This window comes from Esox lucius, chromosome 7 (genome assembly GCF_011004845.1).
Source record: "Esox lucius isolate fEsoLuc1 chromosome 7, fEsoLuc1.pri, whole genome shotgun sequence".
NCBI classification, from domain to species: Eukaryota; Metazoa; Chordata; class Actinopteri; order Esociformes; family Esocidae; genus Esox; species Esox lucius.
Window position 1 is genome coordinate 7,785,563 of NC_047575.1, and position 16,096 is coordinate 7,801,658.

General features: G+C 41.6%; 2 protein-coding genes across 6 annotated transcripts; one reads left to right on the plus strand and one right to left on the minus strand.

The window, feature by feature from the left end:
- Positions 1-153: 153 nt before the first annotated feature.
- map4k6 (mitogen-activated protein kinase kinase kinase kinase 6) lies at positions 154-11,002 on the minus strand. 5 transcript variants are annotated; one of them, XM_010894697.5, is made up of 32 exons: positions 10,536-11,002; positions 7,949-8,006; positions 7,775-7,865; positions 7,628-7,692; positions 7,100-7,155; positions 6,913-6,960; positions 6,529-6,571; positions 6,311-6,383; positions 5,914-6,045; positions 5,516-5,578; positions 5,345-5,426; positions 5,098-5,208; positions 4,912-4,990; positions 4,580-4,635; positions 4,429-4,475; positions 4,294-4,332; positions 4,062-4,095; positions 3,744-3,966; positions 3,427-3,512; positions 3,289-3,330; positions 3,118-3,202; positions 2,942-3,021; positions 2,802-2,862; positions 2,500-2,617; positions 2,331-2,389; positions 2,118-2,221; positions 1,833-2,007; positions 1,632-1,700; positions 1,414-1,500; positions 1,265-1,335; positions 1,100-1,155; positions 154-986 (listed from the first exon to the last, which is right to left on the minus strand). In XM_010894697.5, exons 1-32 carry the CDS (start codon positions 10,626-10,628, stop codon positions 899-901), a joined length of 2,574 nt encoding a protein of 857 aa, XP_010892999.1. In that variant the 5' UTR covers positions 10,629-11,002; the 3' UTR covers positions 154-898. The 5 variants fall into 5 exon arrangements, with proteins under 5 accessions (XP_010892999.1, XP_010892997.1, XP_010892996.1 ...); XM_010894695.5 differs by having other exon boundaries at positions 1,824-2,007; XM_010894694.5 differs by having other exon boundaries at positions 1,824-2,007; positions 3,427-3,509; positions 4,294-4,338.
- Positions 11,003-11,347: 345 nt separating this feature from the next.
- Positions 11,348-16,012, plus strand: LOC105024639 (reticulon-3-B). Its single transcript, NM_001310955.1, is given in 7 exon segments — positions 11,348-11,568; positions 12,965-13,172; positions 13,345-13,483; positions 14,583-14,652; positions 14,860-14,906; positions 15,003-15,061; positions 15,389-16,012. Coding segments are annotated over 7 exon segments (648 nt in total). The 5' UTR covers positions 11,348-11,492; the 3' UTR covers positions 15,438-16,012.
- Positions 16,013-16,096: the final 84 nt, after the last annotated feature.

The following is a 16,096-nucleotide window of genomic DNA, read 5'->3' on the forward strand; positions in this document are numbered from 1 at the left end:
TGCGTCACAGCTTTTTGCAGCTTTTGCCACCTTGCCGTTCTAGCTAGACGGGGTTGTTTCTGGTTGTGTGAGAAACTTTCTGCCGTTCTTTTTTTCTATTGGACAAACCCCTTAACTGTATACAACACAATATAAAATTTAAAATTCACAAGATAAAATTCTGAACCGAATATCTCTGCCCACCTTTATTATTTTGGGTAGCCAGTTTTATAGCACAAAACATATATAAGCCTCCATAAATATTGTTAACATTTAATAACATTACTATTAAAAAAAATAATAATTACAATAATCTACTCAGTTAAGTCATATATATATAGTACCAGTCAAAGGTTTGGACACACTTACCCATTCACTTGAATGGGTGTTTCCAAACTTTTGACAGGTACTGTATTTAACCATCCCACAGCAAAACAGCAGACCATTATTTCTGCTTGTAAAGTGTTTTACACCACATACTCTTGTCAGGTAGTCTCCACACACAAAGCTACATGATACCAGCTGCTTTCCCCCTCAATCCCAAGACACTTGGTGCTGTTTGTCTTCAGTACTCACAACAGCCCTATATTGCAGGGCTGTATACAGACAATCCGGAGCTAACCAGTCTGAGGAATTCCCAAGTGCGGTTTAAAATCCTTGACTGCAATGCCAAGGTCTTCATGCAGCCTAGACGACCACTGGCATTGTTCTGGACCATATTCAAAAGGTCCATTTGGCAGTTGCGTGTGAAAAAGCGTTGAGGACACAACACTCCAATCAAAACTCAGTCCCTGGTGTGTCTATTTGGCCAACTCTTCGCCACTGTCGGCTGCCTCGCTCTTTTCCCCGTACATATTGACCTTGCGCTTGCCTTTTTAAAAGCAGTGGGGGACAAAATGTCCTCCATTCTCCGATTTCATCAGTAGCTACTTTCATGACCTGTCAGGATGTACAAGTTGCTTAAGGCAGATGGATTGTCCGTGGGAGTACTCTGCAAGATAATGTCCCTGGGGAATAAAAGCAAATGTTAACATGTGAAATAGTCATTTTCACTGTAATAGTGTAACTGAAATGTTTTGCCATCGATTATCTATCAAAATATCATATTTGATATACATGCCTTGAGGTTCCCAAGACTCTGAATATTCGACTTTCATCTGTGATCTCTTGTGTGACCTATGCAAAAATCCACAAATGTCACATTGTAATTTTGTTATCAATAGCGGATTGGACGATAAAGTTTGACAATCATGAAAAGCTGGACTAATTCCATGTTCTGCATTACCTCATTATTATGCAGGCTTATCCCTTTAAGTCCATGCTTCCAGAAGGCCAGCACACTGTCCTGCAAACAAACTGCAAAAGAGCAATTCAGTCACCCCCAATCGAACAGCACCAGCCTAAATGATCATAATGATTAGAACATATCCTTACCGAGAGTCTCAATGGTGAAGTCGAAGGTCAACTTTGAGGTCATCCCTGTTGTTGGGTTGCCATCCATGTTCACAATTTTCAAAGAGTCTGCAAAAGTAGAACAGGAGAAGAGTCCAATTCAACCTTGTTTTTACCGCTCTAAATAGAATAACAGCACATTCAGTGTTCCTCACCAAATTAAACTTAAGGTTGAGCATTGAAAAACAAAAGGTACTCACTTTCAAAAGCAATAAGGACTGTGTCTCTGTCCAGCTGTGTCACCTGAATCACCTTCAGAGATTGATGATCTGTGAAAATATAACATAAACCGTAAACTCTCCCAGTTGGTCTAAAACTACATCAAATGAAACAACTTAAAACATCCAAATATGTATTGTGGATAATTGTACGAGTAATCACATCTGGCCCACCTGCAGTACCTGACTTTGCTCTGGGTGTGTCATTCAGGTGGATGATGTCAAAGTGGATCCGCTCAGAGTCGTTGACAGGGACCCGTGGCCCCCTCACCCCCACACACAGCTGTGGCAGCTCGTCTGTCTCCAGGACAAGCAGCTCAAAGATGGGGAGGGTTTCTGGGAGACTCACGGCTACATTCTGCAAGGGAGTGGACAAAAGGGACATTGAATGGCATCTATGGAATTGCTTTTCTATTTGAAAAATATGAGAAATAGTGCTAACAATTTGGGAATGGGTTGGGAGCATACCTTGAGTTTCATGAACTTCTGAAGGGGCTCATACCACAGAAGTAGGACAAGTCCAGTTGGTACAACCGCACACAAAAATGTGCTGTCAGTGTACGGGTTTCGCACTGACATGCATTTGGTAGACGAGAGAAAGAATGGAAGAGAAAGCAATGTAAACTGGCCTATAATGACTGTACAGTGTACCCACTGTAGCCTTCAGAACGTGTTCCTCACCAACACAGCAGCGTCGACAGCCTTTGGTATCTGATATCTTTCCAGACACAGAGAACTTTCTGCAAACAGAGAACACATTCCCAATACCCTTTTCCCAGGGGAATTTCTCTTTCTAATGTTAATACCAGTTTTTCTCACTGCAATCTCTCAGTGAGTGTGTTTTCTCTACCTGGAATTGATCCTCTCTGAGAGGCGGTGGGTGTTGATGGACAGGTGGCCCTGTCTCTTCTGTCTGCGCTGATCAAAAAGGGTGGTCAGCCTCTGGGAGCACAGCTGGGATGATTTCCCTGAGCACGAGTCAAACTTTATTATTTATTGATAAAGCGCATTCAACTTAATGCATTCCTTCTAGCTTAATGAGCAAAAAATAAAAAGGGTGGAGGAAGCTAACACAGACGACTGGATAGGAAAAAAAGGTTTATAAGGGTGTGTTGTAATTGGCGGTTTTGCGAGGGACGCTCAGGGCCCTACCTGAGATAGACATTAGCACGTTGTTCATGACATACAGCCAGCTGCACCTCTGAGGTAACAACTGGAAAACACAGAGTAGCTATTTAAAAGTGCACTGATATGGCAAGTGAATGTACAAATGGGTCTTAACATGATGTTACCTTCTCCATGGTGTCCTCATGGAGCTCGTTGAGGTTCAGGGTGTAAATGCCCTCCTCTGTCCCCAGGATTAGGTGCTGATCTGGGGGAGGACAGTCAGACCAATGTCCCTTAGATCTGACTGGTTGGACATGTGATCTATTCATTGTTTATTTTGCGTTTTTGAACGGGTGATTACCTTTAGTTTTAGGCAGGACCCACGTGACAGCACAGTGGATCTTTAATGGACAGCCGTTAAACACCTTGGAAAAACATGCCCCCATCTGAAAAAGATTGTCTGGGTCAATGTGCATAATTTCGCTGCCTTACTTTCATTTTGGTGGCTACAGATCCCGTCGTGTTGTCTTACGTGGACTTTGGGCGTACGCGGAAGTCCATGGCAATCGCCTCTCTGAGAACAAAAAACAACTCTGAATAATCTGTCACCGTGTGTGCACAGCAGAAGCACTTAACAAGGGTGTCACCCAGTTGGCTGATGATGACTCACAGAGTCCTCAGGTTTCCTACTGAGCGTGCTCCATAGTGGAGAGCATGGAGAAGGTGGAGACTGTCCGTCTGATAGGGTGCCCTCTGCTGGAACACACAGACAGTACAGCGTCTCAGGATTTGTAATGGACAGATCAAGAAAAATGAAGAAGTTCACAGACAATAAATAGATGCAACCTTCAAAGAAAAAGGAAAACAATATTACAAACAGAAGAACGTGTCTTCAAGAATACATTTTAAAAAGTTCCCTTATTGAGCCATAGATCGTTTTAGGGTTTATTGTGTGGTCAGGATGTGATGCGGATGTGACTGCTGTACCTTCGGACGGAAAGGGAAATGTGGAGTCAGAGAAGATGCTAGAGTTGAAGAGAGATCGTTCAGCCATCCCTGTGAATGGAGGTGTGACAGTTGGAGGAGTGAAGTCACAGTTGGCAGTTGATTTAATCGGGCCAGTTGACTGTGCAGGCAGGGGGGAAGAATTCCTCGGCACCACACTTCTCACTGTGCCACATTTATCCATATCCTCATCTTCAGGAGAGTGCTGCAACAGAGCAACACAAACAATGGTGGGGTTCTAAAGAAACAGTGTTGAGCGTCTGACAGGCCAACACAATAAAGGCTGTAGTTTTCCCTCACCTCAGCAGAGGGCGCTCTCTTTATGGTTAAACTCCTGCAACAGATATCAAACAAAAAGGGATCCTTTATGTTATGGTAAGTCAACAAGATGTGGTGCAGATGTGGAGTAGTGGTTAACTTTTGTTTTAACACTTTGTTGCGTTAGTTGGTAGGTAATACAGCAGATACAGTTGGTAGGTAATTGAGGTAGGGAAGTGTTAAAGAAGACAGCTGGGTGGTTTTATAACCTCACCTTTCAAGTAATGCTTCTTCAACACATTCCAGTAGACTTCTGCACCTCAAATGTAGAGTAAAAACAGTTAACTCATTTGTGACTTATTGCATCCAATTGGATTAAAGATTAGAAGTAGGAGAAATCAGAGCTTACGGGGAGTTCTTCTGGTCGTCTGTAATGCTCCACTCGTCATATGAACCCTGTAGGGGATTGGTGTATTCATACGAAAAAAGGGAATGTTTTTGACAATGATGAACATGAGGTTTGCATAACAGTGGTTAGATTCAGATGATAGTCTGCTCACCTGGTCAGGAGGTTCAGTCTCCTTCCTCATGGGAGGGCCAAACTTTAGCTGACCAACTGGAAAAAACATTCAATCGCCACATAAATCTCAATGTGCTAGTATAACACATCATTATTTTGCTAAGAAAATAACGAGATAACAAACAAACCAAAAACACAGGCTTGTTTCAGTAATCAGTAATCGCTTTAATTTTTCATTTATATTGTCCGACTTGGTGCCAGTGACCGTCCCGTTGTGACCTTCTGACCCTGGCTGACCTCTCACTACATCCAGCTTTAACCGGGGCTCATCGGTAACTGCAGAGTAATGAGGAGACAGCCGTGGTTACTCACACTGTTCTTCGGATGGAGTCCTGTGTGCTGTCAGGTGTTTCCCTAAAGACTGGATCTTATCAGGGAATGCACTGCACGTCTGCAACCCCACAAAATACAGTTGTATAGAGATTATTAGTGAATGACAAGGCATCATGTAGCACTGTGTCCTAGCATCAAATTTGCGGAGCGGGTGAAGGAGCTCACGTCAAGATCACTCTCGTCCATAGCCTGTGCTTTGTGCAGATCTGGGTTGCTGGCCATGTCCAGCAGTTCAATGAACAGGGTCCTGGTCAGCAGCTGACTGACAAAGGGGTGCTGAGGAGAGAACAACGACGTGGGGAGCTTCGGTCAACTAAGGACGACCACTAAGGACATTCATTCAACCGGTTGTTTTCAGCTTTCAATGATTTCCTGGCTCTCTACGAAAAGACGGAAGTCATTTAGGTAGTACCTCTAAAAGTTTTTCCGCTGTGGGCCGTTTGCGAGGGTTCTTGGTCAGGCATATCTTCACAAAGTTGTGAAAGTCAGCTGACCTAAACGGGTGACAAACCTGAGATATTAGGGGCTCAAACATGTTTAGTTCTGGAGTTCATGGGAGTTCGTATTGTTAAGTAACCGTTACCATTTGGTCTTCTCCTTCAGTTTGGGGGGCTGGTAGTTGCTCTTTGACATTACCATCAAGGCCCTGAAAAGAAGAAGAAGAAGCAAAGTGTCATGCGCTTGTGACCTAGAGCGGTCCGGCGTCATTAGCAGTTGTCTGCGGAGCTCATGTACTATTGCAGCGCTGGTTTCCAGACCATTGCTACTTCAGCTATTTCCTGTCAAACAAAGCATGAAAAAGCCTAAAAAAATCTATAAAAATCTAATGAGTTTAAAGACTAGCACAACATAATGCTGGGTAAAGATAAATCAGCCAAATGTTAATATGACCACAATGAAAAAAAAGAATTTGACTTCCGAACTTGTTACTACACAACCTGTGTAATACTAGCTGAGACATCCCAGCAGCTGTGCCCTCACCTCATGGGGTGCAGGTCAAACATGGGCGGCTGAAGCTCTGCCAGCTCGATGGCCGTGATGCCAACTGCCCAGATGTCGCACAGCTGGTTGTACCCGCCTTTTTTCTCCACTGCTGCCACCTCTGGTGCCATCCTATAAAACCAAAAGTGGATAACTATTCTAAACAATGATCATGGCCTAGTTTTAGTAAAAACATCTGCGGGTTACTACAGTAAACTATGATCAGGGGTGTTTTAACCATAAGGTGGGTCACCTGATAACATTGGCCAACAATCTAAAGGTTTGGGAGACCCGAAGAGAGGTTTGGGAAGGCCTGAAGAGAGGTTTGGGAAGGCCTGAAGAGAGGTTTGGGAAGGCCTGAAGAGAGGTTTGGGAAGGCCTGACTTCGATCACTCACCAATAAGGCGTGCCTATGAAGGATTTCCTCTTCGCAACTGAGGCGTTGATCTCAGCTGCAACACCAAAATCCGCTGGATGGAAGCGATGGCATAAGAGAGGTGGAGACAAAGTGTTTAGTATCTAGAAGACGAGGGACCAGGGGATCGACACAGAGGATGTGGTACTGTGAGGTGTGAGGGCGGAGTGACAGTGTGAGGGCGGTGGACACTAACTGACCCAGTTTAATATCTCCCCGCTCTGTCAGGAGAATGTTGGCTCCCTGTGAAGAATGCACAGTGACACAATGAGATTACCATGTCAGGCTGAACAGCAAGGACAGTAGTTAACTCTACAAACATTTTATTGTGTTACAACATTAAGTCTAAATTGATTTTATTATGAGTCTTTGCCACCGATCAAGTCAAAGTGAAATATAAAATTTTCAAATTGTCCTAATCAAATATTGTTATGTATTTCATGTTATAACACAATAAAATGTGGAAAGGTCCAAGGGAGGTTAATTCCTTTGAGACACTGTACAGGATCAACATCAAAATGCAAGACTAAAATGTGATGAGTAATACTTATCTGTTTACGTTGTTTAACAGTTTTGGATGTTACCTTGATGTCTCTGTGCATTTTCCCAGTTTCATGCAGGTGACGCAGTCCCTAAACACAGAAGAACCAACCACAGTGGTCTCTCAGGATGACAGCTGAGCAGATGTTGACGCATTTACAATGTAAACAATGGTTTGTCCAAAAGGAATGTTTCAGAATACAAAATGGATGCATGGGCATTCATTCTTACCTGTAGCGTTTCCCTGCACACATACGCAATCTGCCTCTCATTCAGGGGACCAGTAACTATGAAAACATACTGTTATACTTATATCCATCAGACCAACATACAACAAAGGCTATGAGGCACAGTTACCAAAGAATGTTGCTAGAAATGTTACATCGTTGGACAGTAACTGGTTGAATCTTTGTTAGAAAAGCTGCATAAAGCTGTTAATACACACCACATGTCAAAATCACGGCATGCAGGCAGAGCCCATTCATGTGGCCCATTGGTGGTTTGAAAAAAATAAAATAATAATATTATAAAAATTCATTTATTGGGGGGACATAGTCTGTCTTATGGTAGAATGGCAAAAGTTATTACAGTCCAATTCAAATTTTCCATGTTACTAGTCAGGGAGCGTCGACATTCCCTAAGAGGTTTGATGGAGCGTAAAGACTGGCCTGCAGGGGAAAGGATTTTGGCACCTTGGATATTCAGTACACTTCTTATCAAGGTGGGGTTTCAGGGAGGCAACATGTTTTCCAACTGTACCATGATAAATGTCCTGCAGGGAACCTCCTCCACAGTACTCCATGCAGATCCACAGCTTGTTATTTCTATTAAAGAAAATATGCCTTTAACCCAACATATTGTGATTCACATCAAGTTCAAACAGAACGTTTGATTGCAGGACCAAACCTGAGGTAGCTGCCGAAATAGGACACAATGTTCTTGTGAGTGCATTCCTTAATCATAGTGATCTCCTGCTGGATAGATGAGATATCGTCACCTGAAAAGAGAGACACATTTATATTCAGCAATACCTATTTTTTATTTTTTTTAAACAATCATACTTTGGAATGAATATCCTACCTGGATCTAGTTTTACAACTTTGATTGCAGATATCACTGATGTCTTCAGGTTTCGTGCCTACAGAGAAGAGAGTTGGAACAAGTTGTCTTTCCTGGTCAATTGAAACACTGATTTCACTTCTTCCAGTGAAGGTTACAATCCGAAGGCATTATACATGTGGTGTGTGTGGAATGTGGTGTGACAGGCTCTCAGTTCCGCAAAAACACTAATAATAATAGGTGTACAGTTTTAGTTTTTTAGTATAAAAAAGCTTTCTCTAAATAAAGCAGCTACTGGACTTCACATTAAAGACAGAATACAAAAGTACAGAACAGGTGTGCTTCACATTCCTCTCATGGACGTATCAGATTTTTGGGGCTTTTGACTGTCAAAAGTCAAAGGTTTGGACACACCTACTCATTCAAGGGTATTTCTTTAGTTTTACTATTCTCCACTATGTAGAATAATAATGAAGACATCAGAACTATTAAATAACATATGGAATCATGTAGTAACCAAAAAAGTTAAAATACATCTATATTTTAGATTCTTCAAAGTATCCTCTCAACCAGCTCCAAGAGGTTGTTAAGATGTCTTCACTATTATTCTAGAATGTGGAATATAGTAAAATGTAAGAAATACCCTGGAATGAGTAAGGGTGTCTAAACTTTTGACTGATAATGTATGTATACAAGTAGTAAAAAAAAATCCACTTTTGACACATCTGTCCATAGAACATTCTTTCTGGAGTCAGGACAAGTCTTGGCGGGTGCTTCCAGGTGTGTTGTGGCAACGAATAGTTTAATTTTAAGCAACGTGGATCAAAAGGGCCCCCAGGTCATGTAGCAAGACAATAACCTTAAAAAAACAAGTCTACATCAGAAAAGCTTCAAAGTAATCCATTCAGTCATTTGAAATGGCCTCGTCAATGGCTGGACCTGAACCAAATTGGAATTCTGTGGCAGGACCTGAAACTAACAGTTTATGCTGAGAGTCCTACAGATGTTGCTGAGTTAAAGCGGATCCATGGGGACAAAGAATCTTCTGCAGTCACCAGTAAGGGGATATGAGAGTAAGGGGATATAAAGTGTTTGGTTGGAATCAATGCAGAAATAGAGAAAATCAGAAAGGCTTCATACTCTGGATAAAATTCTGGTCTGATCCTATATTGATTAGTGTCCTGTAATAGTATGTGTTGAAACAGAAGACCCTTGAAAATAAAGCAGCCCCCACTTCTCTGTACCCAAAACAAAAACAGAAGAACAATATTCTTAATCACTTATGTACACAGCCATGACATTGTGGAATGTTTTTAAATGGCATAGTCAATGGCAACACATTAACCTAATTTAGATGTTACATATTCATCTAGATATTTATCTACTTGAGTAAATTATCCTCACATTTCTTTTCACCTGATAAAAACCTGAATGATAAGTGGAAGGACAATCATGTACCAGACACAATGCTTCTATTACCAAACAGAGAAGCGAAAGACAAAGCTAAAACTTATGATGCCCTTGTAAGTCATCAGTACAGTGAACTGCCATCCCCGAAAAAAAAGATATCAAGCTCGACTCATCACTTCCTGTTTTGTTTTTGTAGTAAAATACTTCCTGTGATGAAAGTCAAGCAAAAGCAATACAGAACAGTTACATACTAAACAAAAATGTGGCTTTTTTGTGCACATTTAAGCTCAAACTCTCTTTCAGTACAGGATCTGGTCAACAATATATGCCCTGATGGTATAATAATTTCTTGTTTTTCTTCTAAATTATAAAACGGTATGCCTACATGTTTTTTAGAGTGTGATCTGTGCGGAAATAATAGCCATGGGTAAATGAACGCTGACATGGGTGCTTATACAACCGGTACAGGTGTGTTAAACCGCACAAGCACATTTTCACTTTTCAGAATTAAACGTTTGTGAGCAGATTATTAATTTTGCTGACAACGACACTGCGTGTACGGTGTGATTTGAAATAATTACATCTTATATTGGCAGGCCTTTTCAAGTATCACACGTTTATGGTGCACGGGCGTATAGTAAGTTTCGCACGGATTTGACAAATACATCTTCCTTTCTTATCTCATTTTCGGTTTCCGGTTACCAACTGAACCTTCAACCCACCCTCTCACGTAACCACAAACTCAGGCATTATTTTTTCTCTATCGAATGGACTGTGTATCAGTGCACAACAATATTAATGTAAGCTAATAACTTGTTCTTTTCAACACATTCAGATAGTAAGTAAAAATGTGTAACAGCCTTAAGCGACCACGAAGCCCAACTGCCACCACGCACACTGAAGATGGGGAAAACAGGCACTTATTTTACAACATGAATATCTGGAAAAAAACAAATAAATAATTTTGTAGCCCTGTTGTTTAATTTAAAACATTACATTGTTATAAACGTTTCCTGCAAAACCTGCAGGAAAAACCTAAACGTAAACATCCATCTATGCGAACAGGTGGTGTCAGGTATTCTAATAGTCATGGAAAAAAATAACAATTCGGGGGCTGGATGCATGGCCTCCGGAGACCTACCTTTAACTAAAGGACAGGATATATATTTGAGCATATAACATGGTGAAAGTAAAATACCTTAAATACATCTCCGTATGTACCACTGCCGATTCGGTGAAGCAACTCGTAGTCATCCAAAGGATTTGAGTAGGAGACTCCAATTGCCTCCATCGCAACAATGTTTGCCTCGAGTCGCACTGTTCAGGCACTAACGGTCCGTTCCTATCCAACTGTCTGTACTTCCTCTGCAACGAACCATCAGATGCAAAAGCCAAAATAAAAATGGCAGCTTTACAGCCTTGTAATGCTCAGTGAACAGCAGCATACCAGTGGCTTTTTTTTAAAGTTAGGCATCCTTGTTGCTCCTTAATGAAGAATTAAATCTGCATTCAGTTTTTTTTCCAAGTTAGTAATCAGCCCGCATTTCAGTTACAGTTCAAATTCTAATACTGCAATTTGTCTTTCAATTTTATGAAAAACATAATTGTCATAGTTGTTCCCGCATCTCTCTTTCTCAGAAACTGTCACACATTGTCGCTGGCCGATCTCTCTCTCTCTCTCTCTCTCACTCTCACTCTCTCCCTCTCTCTCTCTCTCTCTCCCTCCCTCCCTCTCACACGCGCATACACGCACGCGTACATACGTGCACGCACGCACATCTTGATTGACAAGTTTAATGATTGTTAATTGCCTTGGGGATGATATATGTTACTAAATGGATGCCAATATAGCAAAACTACTTGTAAAAAATACATTATAGTTTATTAAAAAAGAAGAATCAATCACCCACCACAATTTATAAATATGCGGTTTTTGTTATATCGTGATGCAAATGAAAGACCACACCTTATAATAGCTTGGTGAAGACACGCCCCTCGTTGTGCTCTGTGACATTTTCAACGCGTAAAACGGGCTAAAGGGCTCAGCTTAGTATCAGCCTATAAAAAAGAAATAGAGAATTTTGAGGACGCTGACCAGAACATACTTCAATTTACTCGAATTGTATTTTGGTGTCTCGTAGAATTCGTCACAAAAATGGCAGATCCGGCAACACAATCTGCCCAGATATCGTCCTCTCTGAACGCCTCGACAAAAGAATCCACATATTGCGGTAGGAAATCATTTTAAAACAGTGTTAAATGCAAACATTAATGACGGTAATAGTTCATGTCCGTACCCGGATTGTATGCTATGCATTCGAACATTTGATGGCTACGACGGCATGCGGGATTTGTTGGTGAGCAATGCCAACTGTGTGACAGCTACAGTTAGTTAGCTAATGTTAACGGTTTCAACACACATTGGGAAACTACTGGACCAGTAACAAACTACTGGACCGGTAACGAACCGCACAATAGGGTATTGAACTAACGCAACATCTCCCGAATAACAGTATTGTAAACCGCCCAAACATTCTAAGGTACAATAACGTATATTAACTGGTTAGGCCTGGATACACCGTAAAGGCCAGAACAAGCTAGCTAAAGTGTTCAGGTACTGTAGTAGTAATAGCTAACGACATAGCTAACTAGATAACAGCACTGCCATCCCACGAGACAGTTCGTTTGTTCACTCGGCATATCTGACCATTGTTGATGTACGTTACTTATTGAATTTACAAAATGTTGCAAGCTACGGTTATCTTGTTAAACTAATTAGCTACTCTTACCTAGGCTATATAAACAAACTTCGCTCAAATTAAGACTGCTTGCTAACGTAATAACGGCACAGTGACTATGCAACGTTGTTCATACTCCCTCAGATATCGGAGATGCCCATCCTATATAAAAGGCTTAGGACTGTAGATTGCATGAGCAATGCTTTTAATAACCATCTTGCCTAGTAGTGGGATTGGATGAGTAAAGCCAAAGGCATGACTACGATGTTAGGGGTAAATGAATCACTGATGTAGCTAGTTTCCTTCTAAAAAGGCGTTCTTTACAGGTGTTGAGTCAAAACAGGTATTTTGCTGCCACCATGATTAACAACTTGACACCAGAATAGAAAACATATATACCATCAAATGACATTTTTTAGACTAACCAGTTGCCATCCGATCACCTAAATGCAGAGGTCAGTTAGAATAGAAAAAAATACATTATTGTACTGCAGAAACATAAGCTCTGAAGGTCAAATCAGCTCTTTTTCAGGAGTGTCTATGAACTGATATGACAAAATAATGTACCACTTTGGATTGTTCCAGTTTCCTCAAGTGTTTTAAGGAGTTGCACATGACTTCCAATCTGTGATTTGTAACACTGACATTTTTATTTCACGTGATCTGAAACCTGTTGTGACAGATAATCCTTCTAGCTACTTCTTACTCAACTGGAGTGAACTGGTAGAACTGCGTGTTGACAAAACTGCATGGTCATGGGGTTTTACAGCTACTGTAAGCTCACAGGCTTTTCCTCATCAAAACCGTCCGTTGGTATTAGGATTTTCAGTGAGGTTGTTCGAACAGTCAGGTTTTGGGTTGAGGATGTGATTACCTCATCCTTTTTCAGTGATGGAGCTGGTGTACTGGCGGGACCCCAAGAAGTCGGCGGTGGCCTTTGGCATGTCCCTGCTGGTCCTGCTGTCCCTGGCTACCTTCAGTGTCATCAGTGTGGTGTCCTACCTGCTGCTAGCGCTGCTGTGCGTCACCATCACCTTCCGCATCTATAAGTCCGTCCTTCAAGCGGTGCAGAAGTCTGAAGACGGCCACCCTTTCAAGTACGCCGGCTCCCCCTGGGAGAACCAGGATGCGTGCCTTTAACCTGGGCTTGAGTGTGCTTTAATCAGTAACGCGCACAGCACATTGCTCTCTAGCCCTCTGTTCTTTTTCTCATTTCAATCATTGTGTATACTGTTTTTGAATATAATGTTAACATTATGTAACCTTCAGGGCACTGATGGAGAAAGACCTGACTGTTAAGTCTGAGAATTTCCGCCAATTTGTGGATATGTCCCTGACCTATTTGAACCATGCCATCAAACAGGCCAGGCACCTGCTGCTGGTGGAGGACCTTGTGGACTCACTCAAGGTATTTGGTTATGGGCGCCTACTGAATTCTCCTTAACTGACACTACACTGGTACACTGTACTGACAGAACAGCACTGGCCATCCTTCTGAGCCTGGTTCCTCTCTTGGTGTTCCTCCTTGGTGTTCCTCCTTGGTGTTTCTCCTCGCCAACTCTGCCTCTGTGTTGTTTGAGCTATGGGGTTTACGCTTGGATATCTGGAAAGATTTGGCAAAACTCTCAAAAAAGAGCTAACATTTAATTTGACAGTGGTGATCATTGGCTGGTTGAGAGGGTATTGCAGTCTAGTGTATGTCCAATGCAGGGTCTTCATTTGGATCTAAATGATTAACCCTAGCACTGCTTGATATTGATCTAAATGATTAACCGTAGCACTGCTTGATATTTAATCTAAATGATTAACCCTAGCACTGCTTGATATTGAATATTTTGTGACATGTGTAGCAAAATTAGTTGTTTTGTGAGTGAGTCTCACTGATTACAAATACTTTTTACAGCCCTGCCACTTGCCTGTCACTGTCAAGGGGACAATTCCTTTGAAATGTTCTTATCGTGCTGCTCGCTCTACCAGTGGGTCTATACCGTAAAGCTTATGTGTCAGAAGGAACGCATTCTCCGGACTAGCATGTTTGATCTCAGGCATCCAAGCCACCACAAGGTGTTGCTAGAGCCCAATGAGCCATGACAAGCCTTCGATTTACTCACACCCCAATTGCATCAACCCCTGCAGGAGCCCTGGTCTAATCCGAGAGCCGGATTGAAACCTTGCCATTCAGGGGCCCCTGATAGCCTTAATCCAAACATCGTGGTTGTGCCTTGTACCTTTGGAGATCTTTTTACAACACTGAAGTCCACTAAATAATGTATTTAAATGGCTGGCAAAGAGCCTGAAATGCCATCATGTGACAGCAAAGAAAAGAAAAACCTGTCATATGTTCAAATTAGTGTTGTATTTCAACAGACTTGTATAGCAGCATATTATTAATCTTGAGGACCCTTAATTCTTGAATTTATTCTGAAAAAACAAAGTTTGCCATCTTGTCATGCTGCTAACCATATACTGACAGTGGACTGAGATGGGCTGTTCCCTTTGTGTTGCAGCTGGCTGGTTTCATGTGGCTGATGACCTATGTGGGAGCTGTTTTCAATGGTATCACCATCCTGATCCTGGGTAAGACTGCCAGACACCATGTGGTCTTTGGTTTGTGTGTGAAGTTGCCTGTAGAGACTCTGCACAGACTTCCTGTTACAGCTCTTTCCACAGGCCTGTAGTAATTAACTGAATAAGCTCTTTTACTAAGTACCATGTTGAGGGGTCTGCGGGCCGCCGTAGAAAACAGCCTATTTGACCAGAGTCCATTCTGTTTCTCATTGGCAGCTGATGTCATCTTCTTTAGCACTCCACTGGTTTATGAGAAAAACAAAGTAAGTTTGGAATGGAAGCCTTTTGTATTTTCTTGGTTTAGTGACTGATGTGTTGTATAAACCTGCAGTGCTAATCGGCTAACTGTTTTCTTTCAGACTCAGATCGATAAATACATTGACCTGGTTCGCACAAGAGTGGAAGTCACCCTTGCGAAGTAAGAACTTTGTTATTGTTCTAACCATAAATGTGTAGAGGGCTGAAATCAGAGGACACTGGGAAGATCTTTATTTTCATACTTATCGGGTCAGGGTCAGAGGGCAGGGACAGTCAGTGGGGATCGAGAAGAGAGAACATGAGTATGCCCTTGCAATCTTTCCATGCTCTGGAAACAGGAGACATTCACGTGTTACTATCATGACATCAGAACCTGCTGGTCTTGGTGGAGCCCTAAAAATGTATTTTTAAAGTAATGATTACTAATGAACAGGTATAGAGATAAGCCAGCCACACTTTGTGTACAGTATTTCTTTTCCTTTTTCAGGCTTCAAGATAAACTCCCTGGAGCCGTGAAGCGCACCAAAGCTGAGTGATTGTTCTTGAGTCCTACTTAACAACTACTCTACCTTCTACTGCGACTCCAGTCATACCCTTACAAATGCATTCCCAGTGTCAAACTAGTGGCCAAGTCATCGCTCTATTCAATGTGCTGTAACTAACTCGCATATAGGGTCCAATGCTCGTATTTGTTGCTGGAGCCATTCACATTCTGTACATTAGTCTTTTGATTCTCAAAGACCATGTACTCCTTAAGTGGATAAATACGCTTTTAATTATTTAAAGGAAACAGGATGGTGTGTAGCATCTCTAAAAAGCCTATGTTTGTACACTGATGTGTGTTGATGACAATCCTTTGTTGTAGATCTAGTTTGTAAGTTGTTGTAAGAGTTTTAATTTATGAAGGATAGTAACTTGAGCACTTTTTGTTCTTTCACTTTTAAGTATTTCAGTTCACGTTAAAGCGCTTTGAGATTTCTTTGTAATAAATTTCGCTGTTGAAGTTACATAAATTATTGTTAAATTATTATCATCATTAAAGACTTGTTTGGTATCTGCACTGTGTATTTTGTAAGCAATTCATCAAACTTGAAATAAAAAAGGAAACCACAGGAACTTGTCCCGACCCCCTGTTTTGGCAGTTTGCTTGTGAGCTGGAGAAACAAACTGAATATCCCAGCTCACAGATGTTCCG

Excerpts from the sequence above, each read along its gene's own strand:
- map4k6 (XM_010894693.5), bottom strand. The coding sequence starts at position 10,628 with ATGGAGGCAATTGGAGTCTCCTACTCAAATCCTTTGGATGACTACGAG. Across the intron at positions 7,693-7,774 it reads TATTTCGGCAGCTACCTCAG|AAATAACAAGCTGTGGATCT; the intron begins GTTTGGTCCTGC and ends TTTCTTTAATAG. Across the intron at positions 5,579-5,913 it reads TTTGACCTGCACCCCATGAG|GGCCTTGATGGTAATGTCAA; the intron begins GTGAGGGCACAG and ends TCTTCTTTTCAG.